A 16,489-nucleotide genomic window follows, 5' to 3' on the forward strand; every position below is an offset into this window, starting at 1 on the left:
CTCCACTGCTGCTCTGCGCAGATCGACGGATGTAGAAGACCAGAGGAAGGATTAATTAATAGACACCAGACAGAAGTCTGTTACGGTCTCAGCCCTTAATGTTTTTAGACGGCCGAAAAGATGCTGATCAAATTAAAGCATATCCATACAGGAGACGGAGAAAAGACGCCCTTTGAAAATATTTACTTTTGATTTTGATGTAACAAACTTTGGTTTCTAAATTGAAAACATAGTTGTTAATTACAAGCTGTCAAATACAATATATTTTTCTCTTTATTTGCTGTATGTTACATTTTCATTATGAGTTTAACTGAATTAGCCCCGTGTTATTCCCAACCTGTTGTTGATTTTGCATTGTTTTGTTTTAATTTGATATATATTATTTACCAGTTTACCCCGCCTACCTGTTCTAAAAATGAAACGTTCATGGATGTTTTTATTATTATTATTATTATTATTATTATTATTACTATTATTATTATTATTATTATTATTATTATTATTATTATTATTATTATTATTATTGCAGTGACATGTAAATTATACAAATAACGGAATTAACTTCCGTATATTTCTCTGTATATTTTGTATTTTTAACCTGCTATTTTTTTTTTAGTCAAAGGTTAATTGACGCTTAAATCACCAATAATTCCCATTGGTTTCTGTGAGCTACCAGCTACGCCTAAAGTGATTGTTTTATATACAGTAGGTTATTGTTCTAGTTCTATTTCTTTCTCTTTTTCCAATGGACAGGTAAACGTAATAGTTTTAATCTAAAAAAGTATCTTTCAGTTTCATTCTGCACTTTTATACCTTGAGGAGCTGATTTAATTGTTATGAAAATGGAAACCTTGGGAGCAGTAAGACGGGTATTTTTTTTATTTGTTTCAAATGTGGAAAACCTTAAAACATGATTTTCCAGGTGAATTTAAAAAAAAAGTCGTGCATTAAATTCCCCTGTAGAATGAAGCGTAAAGGCAATGATCGTGAATACTGCTGTGTATAAAGCGCCAATGGAGCCTCCATATCCTTCGTCCTATCAAACAGAACAGGGTTTTATTAGTTTACACTTTAGAAGTCCTCAATTCTCAGGTTTGAGCTCTCCTGCCCTGTCCTACCCAGGGGTCCTCCCTCCTTAGCGCCTTCCTTCCCTCCCCTCCGCCGTTCCCACCCAGGTCTACATCAGATCGCCGATCTGTGTCACGTGTTTTACTCCCGTACAAATTTTCCAGTAGGAGAGCGAATAGACGCACACTCATAACAGCAATTATCAGCGACAGTACCTATCTCCAGATATACGCAGAGGAAGAAGAGCGCTCCAGTGATCCCGGACTCCCCCTCCCCCTGGAAAAAAATCATTTTACTTTTGCTTACATTTATCTTCCACCACTTGTGAGCAACTTTAACGCACTAAAACCGAGCTATTTGGAGAGGCTCGGCTGAGCTCCATCGTCTGTCTGCGTGGGTACGGAGGGAGAAAGTTTGCCTACTGCGCTTGTCTGCTGAAAATTTTGACTGGTAAAAGACCAGACTGCTTTATCACCCGACCGTCCTTATCTGGTGAGATAATGCACTGAGAGCCCTTGGAAAGAAACTGCGTTCCTCTTGTACACGGCGCAGAACTATTATCAACGTTTTATGTGTTTTGATTTACTATTGATAGAAAGTATATGCATCACAGATATGGAAGGGGAGCTCGCTATCTTTTGTGGTGTTTGATTGAGTTTCCGTTTCTGATTTAATGAGCCAACTGCGGAGGCACAGGATGTGTGGGGTTGCTGATAGTCGCCTCCGAGTGTGCAGATATCCTTGATCATTAATGTCATTCTAATCCATTCCATGTCTCAAGGTGATATAGGTGAAATATGTCTGACGCGGATTGTCGAACTTTCCTTTTGGCATGGCTCATTGATTGGGGAAAAATAGGTTTTATTTTTGCGCAATAAAGCTTAAGGCTGGGTGGGTGGATCAGTTGCCCATGAAACCTTTCCAGTGTTTTTTTCAGCTATCTTCTTTCTCTGTACATTTATAACAATGCAGGATTCACATCAAGGCACAAAAGTTCCTCAGGAGAGTGTGGATGAGATTTGTGGACATCTCAGCAGTCCTGCGACTGGCTGAGGAAGCCCTCCCCGTGTTTTTCCAGTTTTCCGCCAGGAAGTAGATTTTAAAGAGAGAAAAATGTATCAAAGCCTGGCCTTTTCTTCCAATCAGTCCCATTACACGCATGACACCGGGAATTACATCCATCCCTCGGCCAGCTCTCCCGTCTACGTCCCTTCCACCAGAGTTCCTGCCATGCTGCCCACCCTGCCCTACCTGCAAACCTGCGACTCGCCCCATCAGTCTCACGGCCTCAGTGGTCATCACGGCTGGCCCCAGGCCGGCACAGACGGCTCTTCCTTCACGCCCAGCAGCCCCCATCCCTCACATGGATTCTCCTACTCGCACAGCCCGCCCGTGAGCACCAACACCGGGCGAGATGCAACCTACCAGAGCCCGCTGGTTCTCGGAAACGGAGCTCGCTCTGACCAGTACGGAGGCGCTCTGGTGCGCTCAGTCGGAGGTTCCTACTCCAACCCGTACGCCTACATGAGCCCCGAGATGGCGACATCCTCCTGGACGCCGGGACATTTCGAAAGCGGGGTGATAAGCCTGCAGGGCCGACAAGGTGGTCTGTCGGGGAGAAGATCCAGTCTGGGTAAGCACATAAATCAAGTTTCTAAAACTATTGCGAAATCCCGGTTCCCTCTGATTTACTGGAATTTTTAAAATTATTTTTTTTAACGAAGTATGAAAGACTGACAGTAAATATATTTTTATTCATAAAATAATTTTTCATAATTTGATCATTTTTAATATGTTTTCAACGGGGGGGTTGATGTTTTCTGTTTTTTTGTAGCCACAAGATCATATTACCGCTTGAAAACACTCGTAAGCTAAATTGTTGCATTTTCCTTCCAAATATTAAGAACATAATAACAATCACGTCAGTCTATGCTTGCTTTATGTCTTCTAATTATTGGTTGCTTAATGTCCAAATGTCAGCATCAATAAGACGAATTGAATATTCTGAACATTTTGTTCGTGAAAACGGTGTTGTTGTTGCTCCACAATCATTGTTATTGTTTTTAACATGGCAGAGGTTCTTTTTAAACCTCATTTACCGGTTGTAAAGGCCAGGCAGTTATTTATTACAGCGGCTGACAGAGAGGCCTGTAAACATAATGCTTGTGTCATGCAGTCGGTGATTGAATCAAAGTCCCCTAACAATCCCACATTAGATTTAAACAATACACATTCATCAAGAAGAGAGTGACGCTAAAGAGGGATCAATTAAAATGTTAATTTAATTCCCTGGTTTAATCACGACCTTCACACGGGGAGAGAAAAGCCCAGTGAAAAGGGCCACTGCCGTGACAATAAGAGCGGTTATCACCTTGATCAGACAGTCGAAACGTCTCTAAGTGTAGCCGTCAGCATTTATTTGGAGGCCACGTGTTGGATCGGGGAGACAGGAGTGTTTGAAGTTCATGATTTAGAAGAGTTTGATGGTCTGACACCACTTAAAAATGTTAACAGATAAATGAAACCCAATTTAACTCTTTAGTGTATTGTTGGTTTAATTAAAGAGTCCATTATTATAGAAAGGATCAACAGTGAGTTCAAATGGGTTTATCTTTTCATTAGGTAAACATGATAATTGAACATAAATGTTCATACAAGGATCTCTTGCAGTATTCTTAGTGGTAAAGTATTAATATCTTTATAAACGAATGGGGGATCTCTGGCCCACATTTGTTAGTGGGCCCTTTTTTAGGTCCCAAGATTGACATGGATATTTTACATATCAGGCATTTAAATTTGTGCACAAAGGAAAACAAAACTAGTCGGTCTTTATGGCCTTAAATACTTGGGCAGAGTTTATGGTCAGAACAGTCTTGATAGTTAAAATGTGTTAACAATAAAGTTTCCATCGCCCCTATAAAGAAATAAAAAAACATTTATTGGTGCAGTTTTGCTTCTTTCCTGCTTTCTTTTAATTTGATTGACGGGGACGAAACAAGCTTTGATGTTTTGTGATTCTGCATTCAAATATTTCAAAAACGATTAAATAATCACTGGGTAGAGCTAAAGTTTAATGCCATAGCAATGAAGCGCACAGCCGATTACTTATTATAAGTGCATTAACCGAATCAACATTTGGGGACTTGAACGCATAAATTATTTTAATTTGAACAAAAAAGAAACGTTTTCAGCCAAGGGGATAAGTCTAACCATGAGGCTATTCAACTTATGGGACGTTAACTTTTTTTACAGAGTTCATTTATCTCATCATGGCTAGTTTTATCATTTTACTACTCATAGATCACTATAAACGCTGCTAACTCACTTTCTAAGCGCATGTATTTTTTATGTAACATATGTGTTTAGTTTAAGGGTTTTCATGTTCTAAAGCAATCTAGTGTTTTGTGTTTTGATCTCAAATCCAAATTTTCATGTCATTATTTCCAACCCTAAGCATTGGAGATGATGATTATCTTTAGGCTGACTGTGAAGATTAATTTGGACCGTTTACGGAAACATAAACCCATTAATTATTCTCAGTCATCTTAAATATGAATAACTAGTATTTCAGAAAATCTTTCGGTTAATATTATTCATGTAAAGTGTTTGGTAATTAAAACGCAATGACCCTTTTCAGTTTTACTCGCCCTTTATTTTGTGATGAATTCTTTTCTTCCGAAACGATGAGAAATACAATCACAAGTTCAAAGGGTGAGTCCGGGACAGCTTTGTCCCGACGGACGTGGTCTACTTCAGGTCTGGCTCGCTCTTTCTGTCTCTCTTTCTCTGGTTTATCGATGGAGGGATTAGGTATTTGAGCAATTAATGCCAGGAGTCCGTAGTGTGTCAGAGAGTGATGAATGTGGAGGTTGAGGTGATGGCGGAGGGGGTGGCGGGGTGGGGGGTGGCCGCTGAAAATGCTACCCCCCAAACAGATTCCTCTATTTGATTCATTCGCATGCGTTTGAGCGCCCTTCATCATACGGACTGGGATGGGGGGTGGGGGTTGCGTGGTGGCGGGTTACATTCCTCCCTGGCTATTCATCAGGCACTGGACCGTAGCCACGACAGCGCCACGCACGCCCGCGTACGCTGTAAAAGTTCAGAAGAAGGTGTTGTAATAAGGCATGTAGTCTTTTGAATGTATTCATCTAAGGGTACCAGAGAGACCAAAACGTCGTGAAACCACGGAGATAAGAAGTGTTAGAGATTGTCAGAGATTGGTCACGTTGGACAAACTGGAAGTGAACACGAGTACCATGTAAACGTTTAGGCCTAAATAATCTCCTAAACTCAAATGAAATAAACTGGCCAACAGCCATGAAATAATCATGTAATGTGCAGAGTTATGGTATATGTGTACATGCATTCAGTCTAATGTGCGTTTTCCCTGTCTGTGTTCAGACCTGATAGACGACATGCCCACGGAGGGCAGGGAGTGCGTCAACTGTGGCTCCGTGTCGACCCCGCTGTGGCGCAGAGACGGGACCGGGCACTACTTGTGTAACGCCTGCGGCCTCTATCACAAGATGAACGGCATCAACAGGCCCCTCATCAAGCCGCAGAAACGGCTGGTAAGACTCGCCGATAGATCGAAAAAACATAGTATAACTATGTAGCCTATATTACACTTGGGCGATACCGAGTCAGCCTACCTCATGATTTGCATTTTTCAAACCACTCTGCCATTCAACAGACTCCAAATAGTTTATTTATCGATTCCTTTTAGCTGAATTTATCGTCTGGTGTAATTTAAACTATAAAATCATTTGGAAATCATCAGTAAATGTAATCCTCATTAATATTCAAATATTCAATAATTTAAAAAATACATAAACTATTACTATGAGGGGGCCTTTCCGATTTTTTTTTTCAATGGATTGTACACACACATGGATTGTGTGTTGCACTTTAATGTTGCAAAAGGAGAGCAGAGTCAGCAAAAGAATCAAAGCAACGGTCTTGAAAATAAAAGACTATTATTCATTCTAACAAGAAATAAAAAAAAATATATAGACTTTTTCAACTACCTTAATTTACCAGCAGATAATCAAAAAGCATAAAGATGCAAATTCATATTTCATCTCTGACACACTTATATTTTTACCACAAAGTTAAACAACTATACATTTTTCTAGTACTGTAAGCTGTTGTGTTCCATTTTTTTTCTCCAGAGGCTCATTTCTAGACATCTTTTTGAAATTATTTTGTCCTTAAAATCTTCGAACAGGCATAACATCTCCTCCATCAAACTGGGGTAACTGCATGCAACAATTATCATTTAAGTGCCTGCAACCATATTTGACTGTAATATAATGAGAATAAACACTCTGTTGTGAAACTTTCTCTCATGGCTTACTCATCAAATGGAAATTACATTGCACATTATTGCTTTTATAGCTTTTGACAAGCTGGTTACAAACTGAACCTGCAGTTATGTTAAGACTGTTTTTCTTCAGTCTACAGTTTAAAACCAACCATGTTCTATTTATACTGATACAGCAAATCATCACTCTGGGGGAAGCTGGGATAAAGAAAAAGAAAATTTTTGCTTTAAAATTGTTCAGTTTGTTTTTGTAATCTGATATTATATTTTTTAAAAAACAGTTATTCCAGTGACACTTCATTAATAAAAATGAAAGTATCTTAATGCACAATTATGAAAAGAAATCCAAAATAAGCAAAGACTTGATAACAATGAGGAGAAAACAGGGGACGACTGAAGCAGCTAAGCAGGGATTCAGATAACACCCATGCTTTCCTTAAATGGCCAAGTTATATTGTTATTAGTGTATAAAGTTAAATGTTGAAATGAATTACTGGTAATCAGCAAGATAAGCAAAAATGCATCACTGTCAAAGTATTAAATCTCCAATAAGACACTTATTGAACACTTTACTTTTCTCATGTGACTTAGGTCTTTATGCCCAGATTCTTTGGTAGATCTAATACATCTTGTTTCTTGTTTTAACCTCCTGAGACCCGAACTCTTCCACGGCATGCATTTTTAATTTCTCTTTGATATTTGGTCACATTGGGGCCTGATGAAAGTAAAAACAAAGAATTACCAGATTTTTTTAACCTTATTTTTGTTTTTAAGAAAAATGAGAGCCACATATTTGTTTACAATTTTGACAGAACAGTAGCAGTATAATGTTCTCGTAAGTGGATATCAGGCCCATGTAGACCAAAACTGAGTATTTTGGTCTAAATAACCCAAAATGTGATGTCCACATATGTGGACGCTAAGTCCTGGGAGGTTAAAGGAGATATTAATTAGTAATAATTCAGAAAATGTGAACGGCAATGTTAGTGCATGGAGGCTTCAAAGGCTCTGTATTTCCCAGGAACTTCCAGCTCCAAAGCAACTGTGACTGTCAGCTACTCAACAAACTATTTCCACAACAAGGCTTTTTTTTTACTGTTTTTTATTTGTCCTGTGCTGACCTTGCCCTTGATTCGAGCTGTTTTTAGACAAGTTTCTGCTTAGCAACGGGATTTTCTGCTGCTGCTTTTGTTTCGCCCCAAACCAAACAGATATTCACACATGAAAGAATTATTTATGTTGCCTTTACATGTTGCCCAGCTAATGAGTTATTATTTTCTCTTTTGCATGGGCCTGGGGGCATTCATCATTGTTATACCAAACATACCAGCATCCTGCAATTCATTGGAAAAGTTGAGGGAACAGCTTAACGCCAATTTCTCAAACCTTACTTCAAGATGTGATCTGTGATTTCAGACAGTTGATAATTTACCATTCAAATATGTCCTCCTGCAGCAGACCACATCACGCCGGGCCGGCTTGTGCTGCACTAACTGCCATACCAGCACCACCACACTGTGGAGACGCAACGCTGAGGGAGAACCTGTCTGTAATGCCTGTGGCCTCTACATGAAGCTACATGGGGTAGGCCATGCTAAAAGGCTCTTTCAGCAAGCTTCTTGCTCCAGCAGGGAGCAGCTCATTATTTGCACAGCGTAAAACCTCTCCAAGGGCACTGTGGTCACTGTTATCAGAGTGTGGGAGGAGAGGTTGTGTGGGTTGTCATGACACTGTAGCCTCTGTTGTATTAGGGCCTGGGAGGTAGACTGAACTTATTTGTGTTGCTGTATTCCTTCCAGGTGCCCAGACCTCTCGCAATGAAGAAAGAGAGCATTCAGACAAGGAAGCGGAAACCCAAGATGCCCAAGAATAAAACATCCACAGGTAGGTCAAACAGACACTAAAATATGTAGGATGTTGTGTAGAAGAAAAAGCTGGTTAATGAAAGCAGTGTCAGTCATGTGAGTAGCTACTAACAAGAAATGAAATAAGCAAGAAAAACAAAAAGATTATGCCAGAATTGTTTGAGAATCTGCCTTCTCTAACCCTTTCTGGGTTAAAACTTTTTCAGAATCTGCAAACCATTCTGAAAAGTATCTCAGTGTATTAACATAATAATAGCTCATATTATCATCCTGCTGATTCTTCAGGATCTATCACCTCTGACACCGGCTCCCCAACCTCCCTGTCAGTCTCAGAGCACGCTTCCACTATTAAGAGTGAACCCAACATGGCCCCGTCACCCTATGCTGGACAGACTGTCACATCTGCCACTCAGGTAAAAGGTTTTCCATGCAAATTCTATGTTTGACTGTGTAGAAACTAAATTGAGCAGCAATTATTTAAACAACTGCTCAACAGATTTTAGTTTTGGCTATTCTTTTGTGTTTTTTTAATGCATCTATTTTTTCTTTTTAAACTCTCCTTGCACATAAGATAAGATAAGATAAGATAAGATAACCTTTATTAGTCCCACACGTGGGAAATTTGTTTTGTCACAGCAGGAGTGGACAGTGCAAAAGTTATGAGGCAAAAATTAGAATACAATAAGAATAAATACAGTACACAACTGTACAGAATAGAATAAAATAAAATACTATATACAGTAGAATAAAATAAAATAAATATACAATAAGATAAAAATAGAATACAAATACAAATACTATATACAACTGAGTAAAAATACAACGATGACAGAAAGGATTATTGCATTTAGTATTATTGCATATGTATGGATGTGTGTGCTTGATCAGTTAGTCTTTATTATGGAGTCTGACAGCAGTGGGGAGGAAAGACCTGCGAAATCTCTCCGTCCCACACCGTGGGTGCCGCAGTCTCCCACTGAAGGAGCTGCTCAGTGCTGTCACAGTCTGCTGCATGGGGTGGGAGATGTTGTCCATCAGGGATGACAGCTTAGCCGCCGTTCTCCTGTCACTCACCACCTCCACTGGGTCCAGAGGGCATCCTAGAACAGAGCTGGCCCTTCGGATCACCCTGTTCAGTCTCTTCCTGTCCCCAGCAGAGATGCTGCCGCCCCAGCAGACCACGCCATAAAAGATAGCAGAAGCCACAACAGAGTCATAGAAGGTCTTCAGGAGTGGGCCCTCCACTCCAAACGACCTGAGTCTCCGCAGCAGGTACAGCCTGCTCTGCCCTTTCCTGTAGAGGGCGTCTGAGTTATGAGTCCAGTCCAGTCTATTGTTCAGATGAACACCAAGGTACCTGTAGATGTCCACAGCCTCAATGTCCATACCTTGGATGTTCAGTGGTTGCAGTAGAGAATGCTTGTGCCTGCGGAAGTCTACCACCAGTTCCTTGGTTTTACTGGCGTTGATCTGGAGGTAGTTCAGCTGGCACCAGTCCACAAAGTCTTGGGTTAGACCTCTGTACTCCTTGTCGGCTAGTAAGTGGCACATGAAATTTGCTGAAGCATCTGTGAAAAATATCTGTCTAGATGTCTCTCCCATATCCCTCTGCCAATGGCTTGTCAATATTTGGAATTTCTCAAGCTGTTAAAGGTCCTTCAGAAATGTCTGACCTTTATGAAAATGCTCTTTTCAGCTTGATTCTAACATGCTAAAACCACATCAATAAGAGCAATGGTGCAAAAGTGATTGTAGGAAGTAACCATGTTTAAGACGTTAAGCTCTGTCATACTCACAAAAAGAGATGTGAAAGAAGAGGTGACTAAAAATTCCAGGTCGTGAGCATATAAATGTTTTAAGTCTGAAGGATTTTGCTTGCTCTTCTACTCCCAAACCTTCACGGGTTTCTTTTTGGAGTTTAATCCACTGGATCCGAATTAACTTGTCAATGAAGGTGATGATATAGAGCCTAATGTGCTATAATCACATGCATTCATCGACATGACTCCATTCATTCAGTTACTTTAAGGAAATGTTCTGCCTAGATTGCTTAAAGCAGAGGTTCCCAAAGTGTGGGGCCCGCCATTGCAGGAGGGGCGCATATGAAAAGGAAAAAAAAGAACGCTTGGACACTGCTACCATAATGGACAGGTTTTTGACGGGCTTCCACACAAACGCAAAGCAGGAGATGAAGCATCGCCTAAAATGTTTCCAAACCAACTTCCTTCCAAGCCAAAGACTAGAAAATATGGTAAAGCATATCTTCCCATTGGCTTCACCTGCACAAGTGCCAAGGTTGGTCCCTGCGACAGAATTACTTCCGCCTGCGCGGGGAGCACGCGCTGGGCTCTCCAAACCACGGACAGACAGTATCCCAGATTCTTGATTTTTAGTTCACAAACACTTCTTGTAATGACTAACTACTCCTGACATTTTGGAGATGTTTGCTCTTTATACAGTAACGTTACAGTGGGATACAAATAACATCAGGCTGATCCTGCCACAGTTTGTTCCCCCTGTCTAAATCAGGACAAACAGTATCCCACAGCTGTTTATGTTTTTAAACCCATTTTGCACAGAGAGGCATTTTTTTGAAAAATGTATTGATAGCAATGTTGAACATTATTACACAGGAAAAAAACAACTACATGTAAAATAATCACACCATGACGCCCCTGCCTTTCTAAATGGAGGGACAGTAACTGCGTGTGTATATGTAAGCGTGTAAAAACTGCAGGTAGATTAACAGTATTTTGTCTCTATCTGCCATTGTAGAAATTCATCTCATGTAAACAATAACGTGACGCACAGCGTAACGTGAAAAAAGGCACATACCTTGCGTGACGAACTCTGTATTCCTCGTCCACACGTAAACGCAAATACGGAGTTAAAAAAAATTTGCATTTTTCGGTGATTTCAAAAGCCGTTTATGTGTGGACGAAAGGCCCAAACGCATAGAAAAACAGCATTTTCAAAAATACCCGTGTAGGTGTGGGCATAGTGTAAAAGAGTTAGTAGGCTAATTTATTTCATTGCTACCTGTAATTTATTGCAGTTTACTTTTATTCATGTAATTGTTTACTAAATGTTTGTGGTGTGAAATAACCCGCAATGGAGTTTGAAAACAAAATATGGGTGTGTGTGGCTGGAGGATGTGTTTGTGCTGGGGGGGCAGGTGGGTGGGATTAGGTGTTGTGGGGTCACGAAGATTTTTCTTGTAAAACAAAGGGGGGCCTAACGAAAAAAGTTTGGGAACCACTGGCTTAAAGAAACATTAGATTTCAATCAATAAATTTAAAGGGGTGGAAAGAGCATGTCTGCAATTGACTAACGTCGTTACTTCTGGGGATACTAGCACTACCCAGTCCAATCAGTCAGCTAGCCAGTTACATCCATAGAATTTACTAGTATTTTTCTTTAATAAAATAATGTTGTGTTGATTATGGTGGTTTGTTTAGTAGTAATTTAAACATGTAAGGTTTATTATATATTCCACATTCATTTTATATGAAGTATAATAAATGAATCCTTTTTGTTTTGATGAATATCGCTTACAACTCATAAAAAGAGTGACATGCCGAAGAACTGATGGTGTTTAAAGTGCAGTGTGACGTTTTCAGTCTTTCTTGATTTGTTGGTTGATGTTGGTGGTTGTTAGTTGAAATTGGACACAGCCACAATATTTTAGACACTTGCTTTAGAACATGTCCCATCTGCAGACACTGTAGAAGCTTTATCCCAACTTTCTTTTCCACAAGGAATCAGCACCTGCCCACAGTGCCAAAACTATTTCCCAATGGTTTGTTTGCCTATGCTCAATTGGCCAACCAACTCCCCTGACCTTAACCACAAATCACTGGTATTGTCAAGAGGAAGATGAATACCAAAAGTAAAATTCAAAAGTAAAGATGGCTGCTCCCAAGGCAGTCTGGGCTTAATTAATATCCAAGCAATTCCACAAGTTGATTGCCTCTTTTCCACATTGCTCTGATAGAAAGCATAGGAAAGGAGCCTTCAACAGAGGTTGAATATTTCTGTAATTTTTGGTGTAAATCCTTTTTTTGATTCATCTTCTGAAATATTCTGGTAATTTGAGATACTGTGTTTCTGATTTTTGAATAGTTTTAATCATCAAAATTCAAAACAAAAGGCTGAAATATATAAATATATGAAACTTTGCCTTTTTTAATGAAGTTCTAAATACAGAAACTTTGACAATGTTGACATTTTTTGACATGCAGTAGCATATAAAGATAGGTGAAATTTCTGGGTATGAAAAGTGAACACAATGCCTTCAACCTACAATTCAATTCAATTCAATTTTATTTATATAGCGCCAAATCACAACAAAAGTCGCCTCAAGGCGCTTCATAGATACAGAGAAAAACCCAACAATCATATGACCCCCTATGAGCAAGCACTTTGACGACAGTGGGAAGGAAAAACTCCCTTTTAACAGGAAGAAACCTCCGGCAGAACCAGGCTCAGGGAGGGGCGGTCATCTGCTGTGACCTGTTGGGGTGAGAGAAGGAAGACAGGATGAAAGACATGCTGTGGAAGAGAACCAGAGATTAATAACAAGTATGATTCAATGCAGAGAGGTCTATTAATACATAGTGAGTGAGAAAGGTGACTGGAAAGGAAAAACTCAATGCATCATGGGAATCCCCGGCAGCCTACGTCTATTGCAGCATAACTAAGGGAGGATTCAGGGTCACCTGGTCCAGCCCTAACTATATGCTTTAGCAAAAAGGAAAGTTTTAAGCCTAATCTTAAAAGTAGAGATAGTGTCTGTCTCCCGAATCCAAACTGGAAGCTGGTTCCACAGAAGAGGGGCCTGAAAACTGAAGGCTCTCCCTCCCATTCTACTTTTAAATACCGGTACTCTAGGAAAAAACAAGTAGGCCTGCAGAGCGAGAGCGAAGTGCTCTAATAGGGTGATATGGTACTACAAGGTCATTAAGATAAGATGGGGCCTGATTATTTAAGACCTTGTATGTGAGGAGCAGGATTTTGAATTCAATTCTGGATTTAACAGGAAGCCAATGAAGGGAAGCCAAAACAGGAGAAATATGCTCTCTCTTTCTAGTCCCTGTCAGGACTCTTGCTGCAGCATTTTGGATTAGCTGAAGGCTTTTCAGTGAGTTTTTTGGACACCCTGATAATAATGAATTACAGTAGTCCAGCCTGGAAGTAATAAATGCATGAACTAGTTTTTCAGCGTCACTCTGAGACAGGATATTTCTAATTTTAGAGATGTTGCGCAAATGGAAGAACGTAGTCTTACATATTTGTTTAATATGTGCATTGAAGGACATATCCTGGTCAAAAATGACTCCAAGGTTCCTCACAGCGTTACTGGAGGCCAAGGTAATGCCATCCAGAGTAAGAATCTGGTTAGATACCATATTTCTAAGCTTTTCAGGGCCGAGTACAATAACCTCAGTTTTATCTGAATTAAGAAGCAAAAAGTTAGCGGCCATCCAGGTCTTTATGTCTTTAAGACATTCCTGCAGTTTAACTAATTGGTGTGTGTTATCTGGCTTCATGGACAGATAGAGCTGGGTGTCATCTGCATAGCAGTGAAAATGTATGCTATGTCTTCTAATGATGCTGCCTAAGGGAAGCATGTATAATGTAAACAGAATTGGTCCTAGCACTGAACCCTGTGGAACTCCATAATTAACCTCAATGTGTGAAGAGGACTCTCCATTTACATGCACAAAGTGGAGTCTATTAGATAGATATGATACAAACCACTGCAGCACAGTACCTGTAATACCTACAAGCATGTTCTAATCACTCTAATAGGATATTATGGTCAACAGTATCGAACGCTGCACTAAGGTCTAGCAGGACAAGCACAGAGATGAGTCCACTGTCAGAGGCCATAAGAAGATCATTTGTAACCTTCACTAAAGCTGTTTCTGTGCTGTGATGAACTGAAACCTGACTGAAACTCTTCAAATAAGCCATTCCTCTGCAGATGATCTGTTAGCTGTTTGACAACTATTCTTTCAAGGATTTTTGATATGAAAGGAAGGTTGGAGATTGGCCTATAATTAGCTAAGACTGCTGGGTCTAGAGATGGCTTTTTGAGTAAAGGTTTAACTAGAGCCAGCTTGAAGGCCTGTGGTACATAGCCACAGGCCTTCAAGCTCTCTGCTGACCATTCCAATGGTCAGCAGAGAGCGACTTCTCTGGTTGCAAATACACATCTGGTTGTATAGAAATCTATGGGAAAACTGACTGCCCTTATTAGACCTCACCAAACACTTTGTTGATAGGTTTGTGTGTGAAATGACTAGTTTCCGGTAATTTTGAGCAAAATATGATGCTCATTTTGTAAAAAACAAAAAAAAGGTTTAGTAATTTTTTGAATGTCTTTTATTCCTGTAGACTGCTTCTCAGTTGGACAGCACAGCCTCAGGACACGTGGACATTAAATATGAGGATTTTCCATTTACTCCGACCTCCTTGGCTCCACAGAATTCCTGGTGTGCGCTGTCTCAAGCATGAACAAGCTCTGCCACAAGGGCAATACTGACCCGACTTGACTGATCAGTAAGGTTATCCCACCATCCTGAAACTTCTCCTTAACAACTCTGAAGCTGTGGAGGGCCAACATAGTGGGTCATAACCAGACAGTTATGACCCACTGTTATCAAGAGGGACTGTACAATTTCATTCTAAGGACATCTAATGTATTTTCTATATTATATATTGTAACACACTGGCTATGTAATGGAAGCATAAACGGCTCTCCTGGACTGCATTTTTGAAGGATGCATGTGAGCTTTCCAAAGACTCTGGACTGGCCCTGGCTTTTCTAAGCTCATATCTAGCAACTTCATTTCCTCAGAGGGACAACAACTACTACCTATTGCTAAAAGATATTGCTGTTTTTGGTAATAATCTACACAGCAAACCAATGCAAGGATGATTGAGTTTGATTTTATGAGCTTTAACTCCTTTAGCCCCCTTTTTTATGACTTCCATCCAACTTCGTGTGGGTCATTCGTTGCTTCAGTCTGAAATTGTCAGAGGGGAAAGCAAAGTTTGTTGTTAATGGTTATGCACAAAACAACTTGGTTAGTTTTGGTCAAGATCATATTTTTTATTGCTTAAAAAATGCTCCAGACTTTGTTTCTCGGGTGCCAAGTTCCACCTCTTCTATAGGTAAGAAACACCTGGCACATTTTATATGCAGTTATTCATATAGCTATTAATGCTACTAAAGTTTAAAACCTAAGGGTCATAGCAACTTGCAAAGACTACTCATAACAGTTTCATTCATGTTCCTTACTGTCACTAATGTGATAAAATGTCATGGTTTTCTATAAGGTTTTCAAGAACATGTTTTCATGTTGTTGTCACTGCAAGAAAGAAATCCAGAAAATGCCTTTATGGCTGTTGAACATGTCTCATTCCCTTGTAGATAATTAACTTTTATAGGCACATTATTTGTGTTGAGATAAGGACTGTTAAAAGTCATTGTAGACACTAAAACCAGCCAGTTATGACCCACTGTTCTCCATGTAGAATGGCTTTTGTGCTCTATGTCTCTAAGTGGTGATGCTTAGATTATGGTAGATTTATTTTTACAAGAAACAGAAGAGATAAAATGCATCCTGCAAGAGTTATTTGAAAACCAGGAGCAGTCATTTTAATTCTGACATGATGACATATCAGAATTTTTACCATTTTACTGCTCTAAAATTTGATCTTAATGAAAGTGCAATTTTTTTTTCTTCAAAAATCGAAGACAAAACAAAGTGTGAAATTGTTGTAAACATTATTATCTAAATTTATTATCTGTGTTTTGTTAATATGTAAGGAACTATTATTTTGTTAGGAGTTGTTTTGGGTCTTTGAATCTGTTAAATTTAATAAAACTGATTCAAATTTTGAAAATCTGATGAATGGAATGATTTTTGAATGAATCTTTATTGTACAAGCGAACTGCCTGCTCAGCATCACTCCAGTTTTATTCATGTAGGTGAATATTCTGAAAATGTTTTCAACACTTTTAACTATCAATCATATTGGCGAAACTGTTCACCAACTAAAACATTTAATTAAAATAATTGAACCTACTCTATTTTACCTACTTAATGAAAGTGTTACTACTTACAGATGTATTATTTTTAGTCGCAGTTCAGCCTGTTAGCCATTACTTTTATTTCTTACCATTATTATTTCCAGCTATTTCAACAGTCAATCTCAATAC

General features: G+C 39.4%; 1 protein-coding gene across 2 annotated transcripts; it reads left to right on the plus strand.

Annotated features, from left to right (window-relative positions):
• Positions 1–1,203: 1,203 nt before the first annotated feature.
• gata5 (GATA binding protein 5) lies at positions 1,204–16,289 on the plus strand. 2 transcript variants are annotated; one of them, XM_080898544.1, is made up of 7 exons: positions 1,204–1,560; positions 2,041–2,701; positions 5,473–5,642; positions 7,850–7,978; positions 8,194–8,278; positions 8,545–8,672; positions 14,659–16,289. In XM_080898544.1, exons 2-7 carry the CDS (start codon positions 2,182–2,184, stop codon positions 14,776–14,778), a joined length of 1,152 nt encoding a protein of 383 aa, XP_080754670.1. In that variant the 5' UTR covers positions 1,204–1,560; positions 2,041–2,181; the 3' UTR covers positions 14,779–16,289. The 2 variants fall into 2 exon arrangements, with proteins under 2 accessions (XP_080754670.1, XP_080754671.1); XM_080898545.1 differs by lacking the exon at positions 1,204–1,560 and having other exon boundaries at positions 1,574–2,701.
• The last annotated feature ends 200 nt before the right edge of the window (positions 16,290–16,489 follow it).

This window comes from Rhamphochromis sp. 'chilingali' (genome assembly GCF_963969265.1).
Source record: "Rhamphochromis sp. 'chilingali' genome assembly, chromosome: 12".
NCBI lineage: Eukaryota > Metazoa > Chordata > Actinopteri > Cichliformes > Cichlidae > Rhamphochromis > Rhamphochromis sp. 'chilingali'.

Coding starts and splice junctions, on each gene's coding strand:
- gata5 (XM_080898544.1), top strand. CDS start 2,182: ATGTATCAAAGCCTGGCCTTTTCTTCCAATCAGTCCCATTACACGCAT. Junction 2,702..5,472: donor GGGGAGAAGATCCAGTCTGG/GTAAGCACATAA, acceptor GTCTGTGTTCAG/ACCTGATAGACGACATGCCC. Junction 8,279..8,544: donor CAAGAATAAAACATCCACAG/GTAGGTCAAACA, acceptor CTGATTCTTCAG/GATCTATCACCTCTGACACC.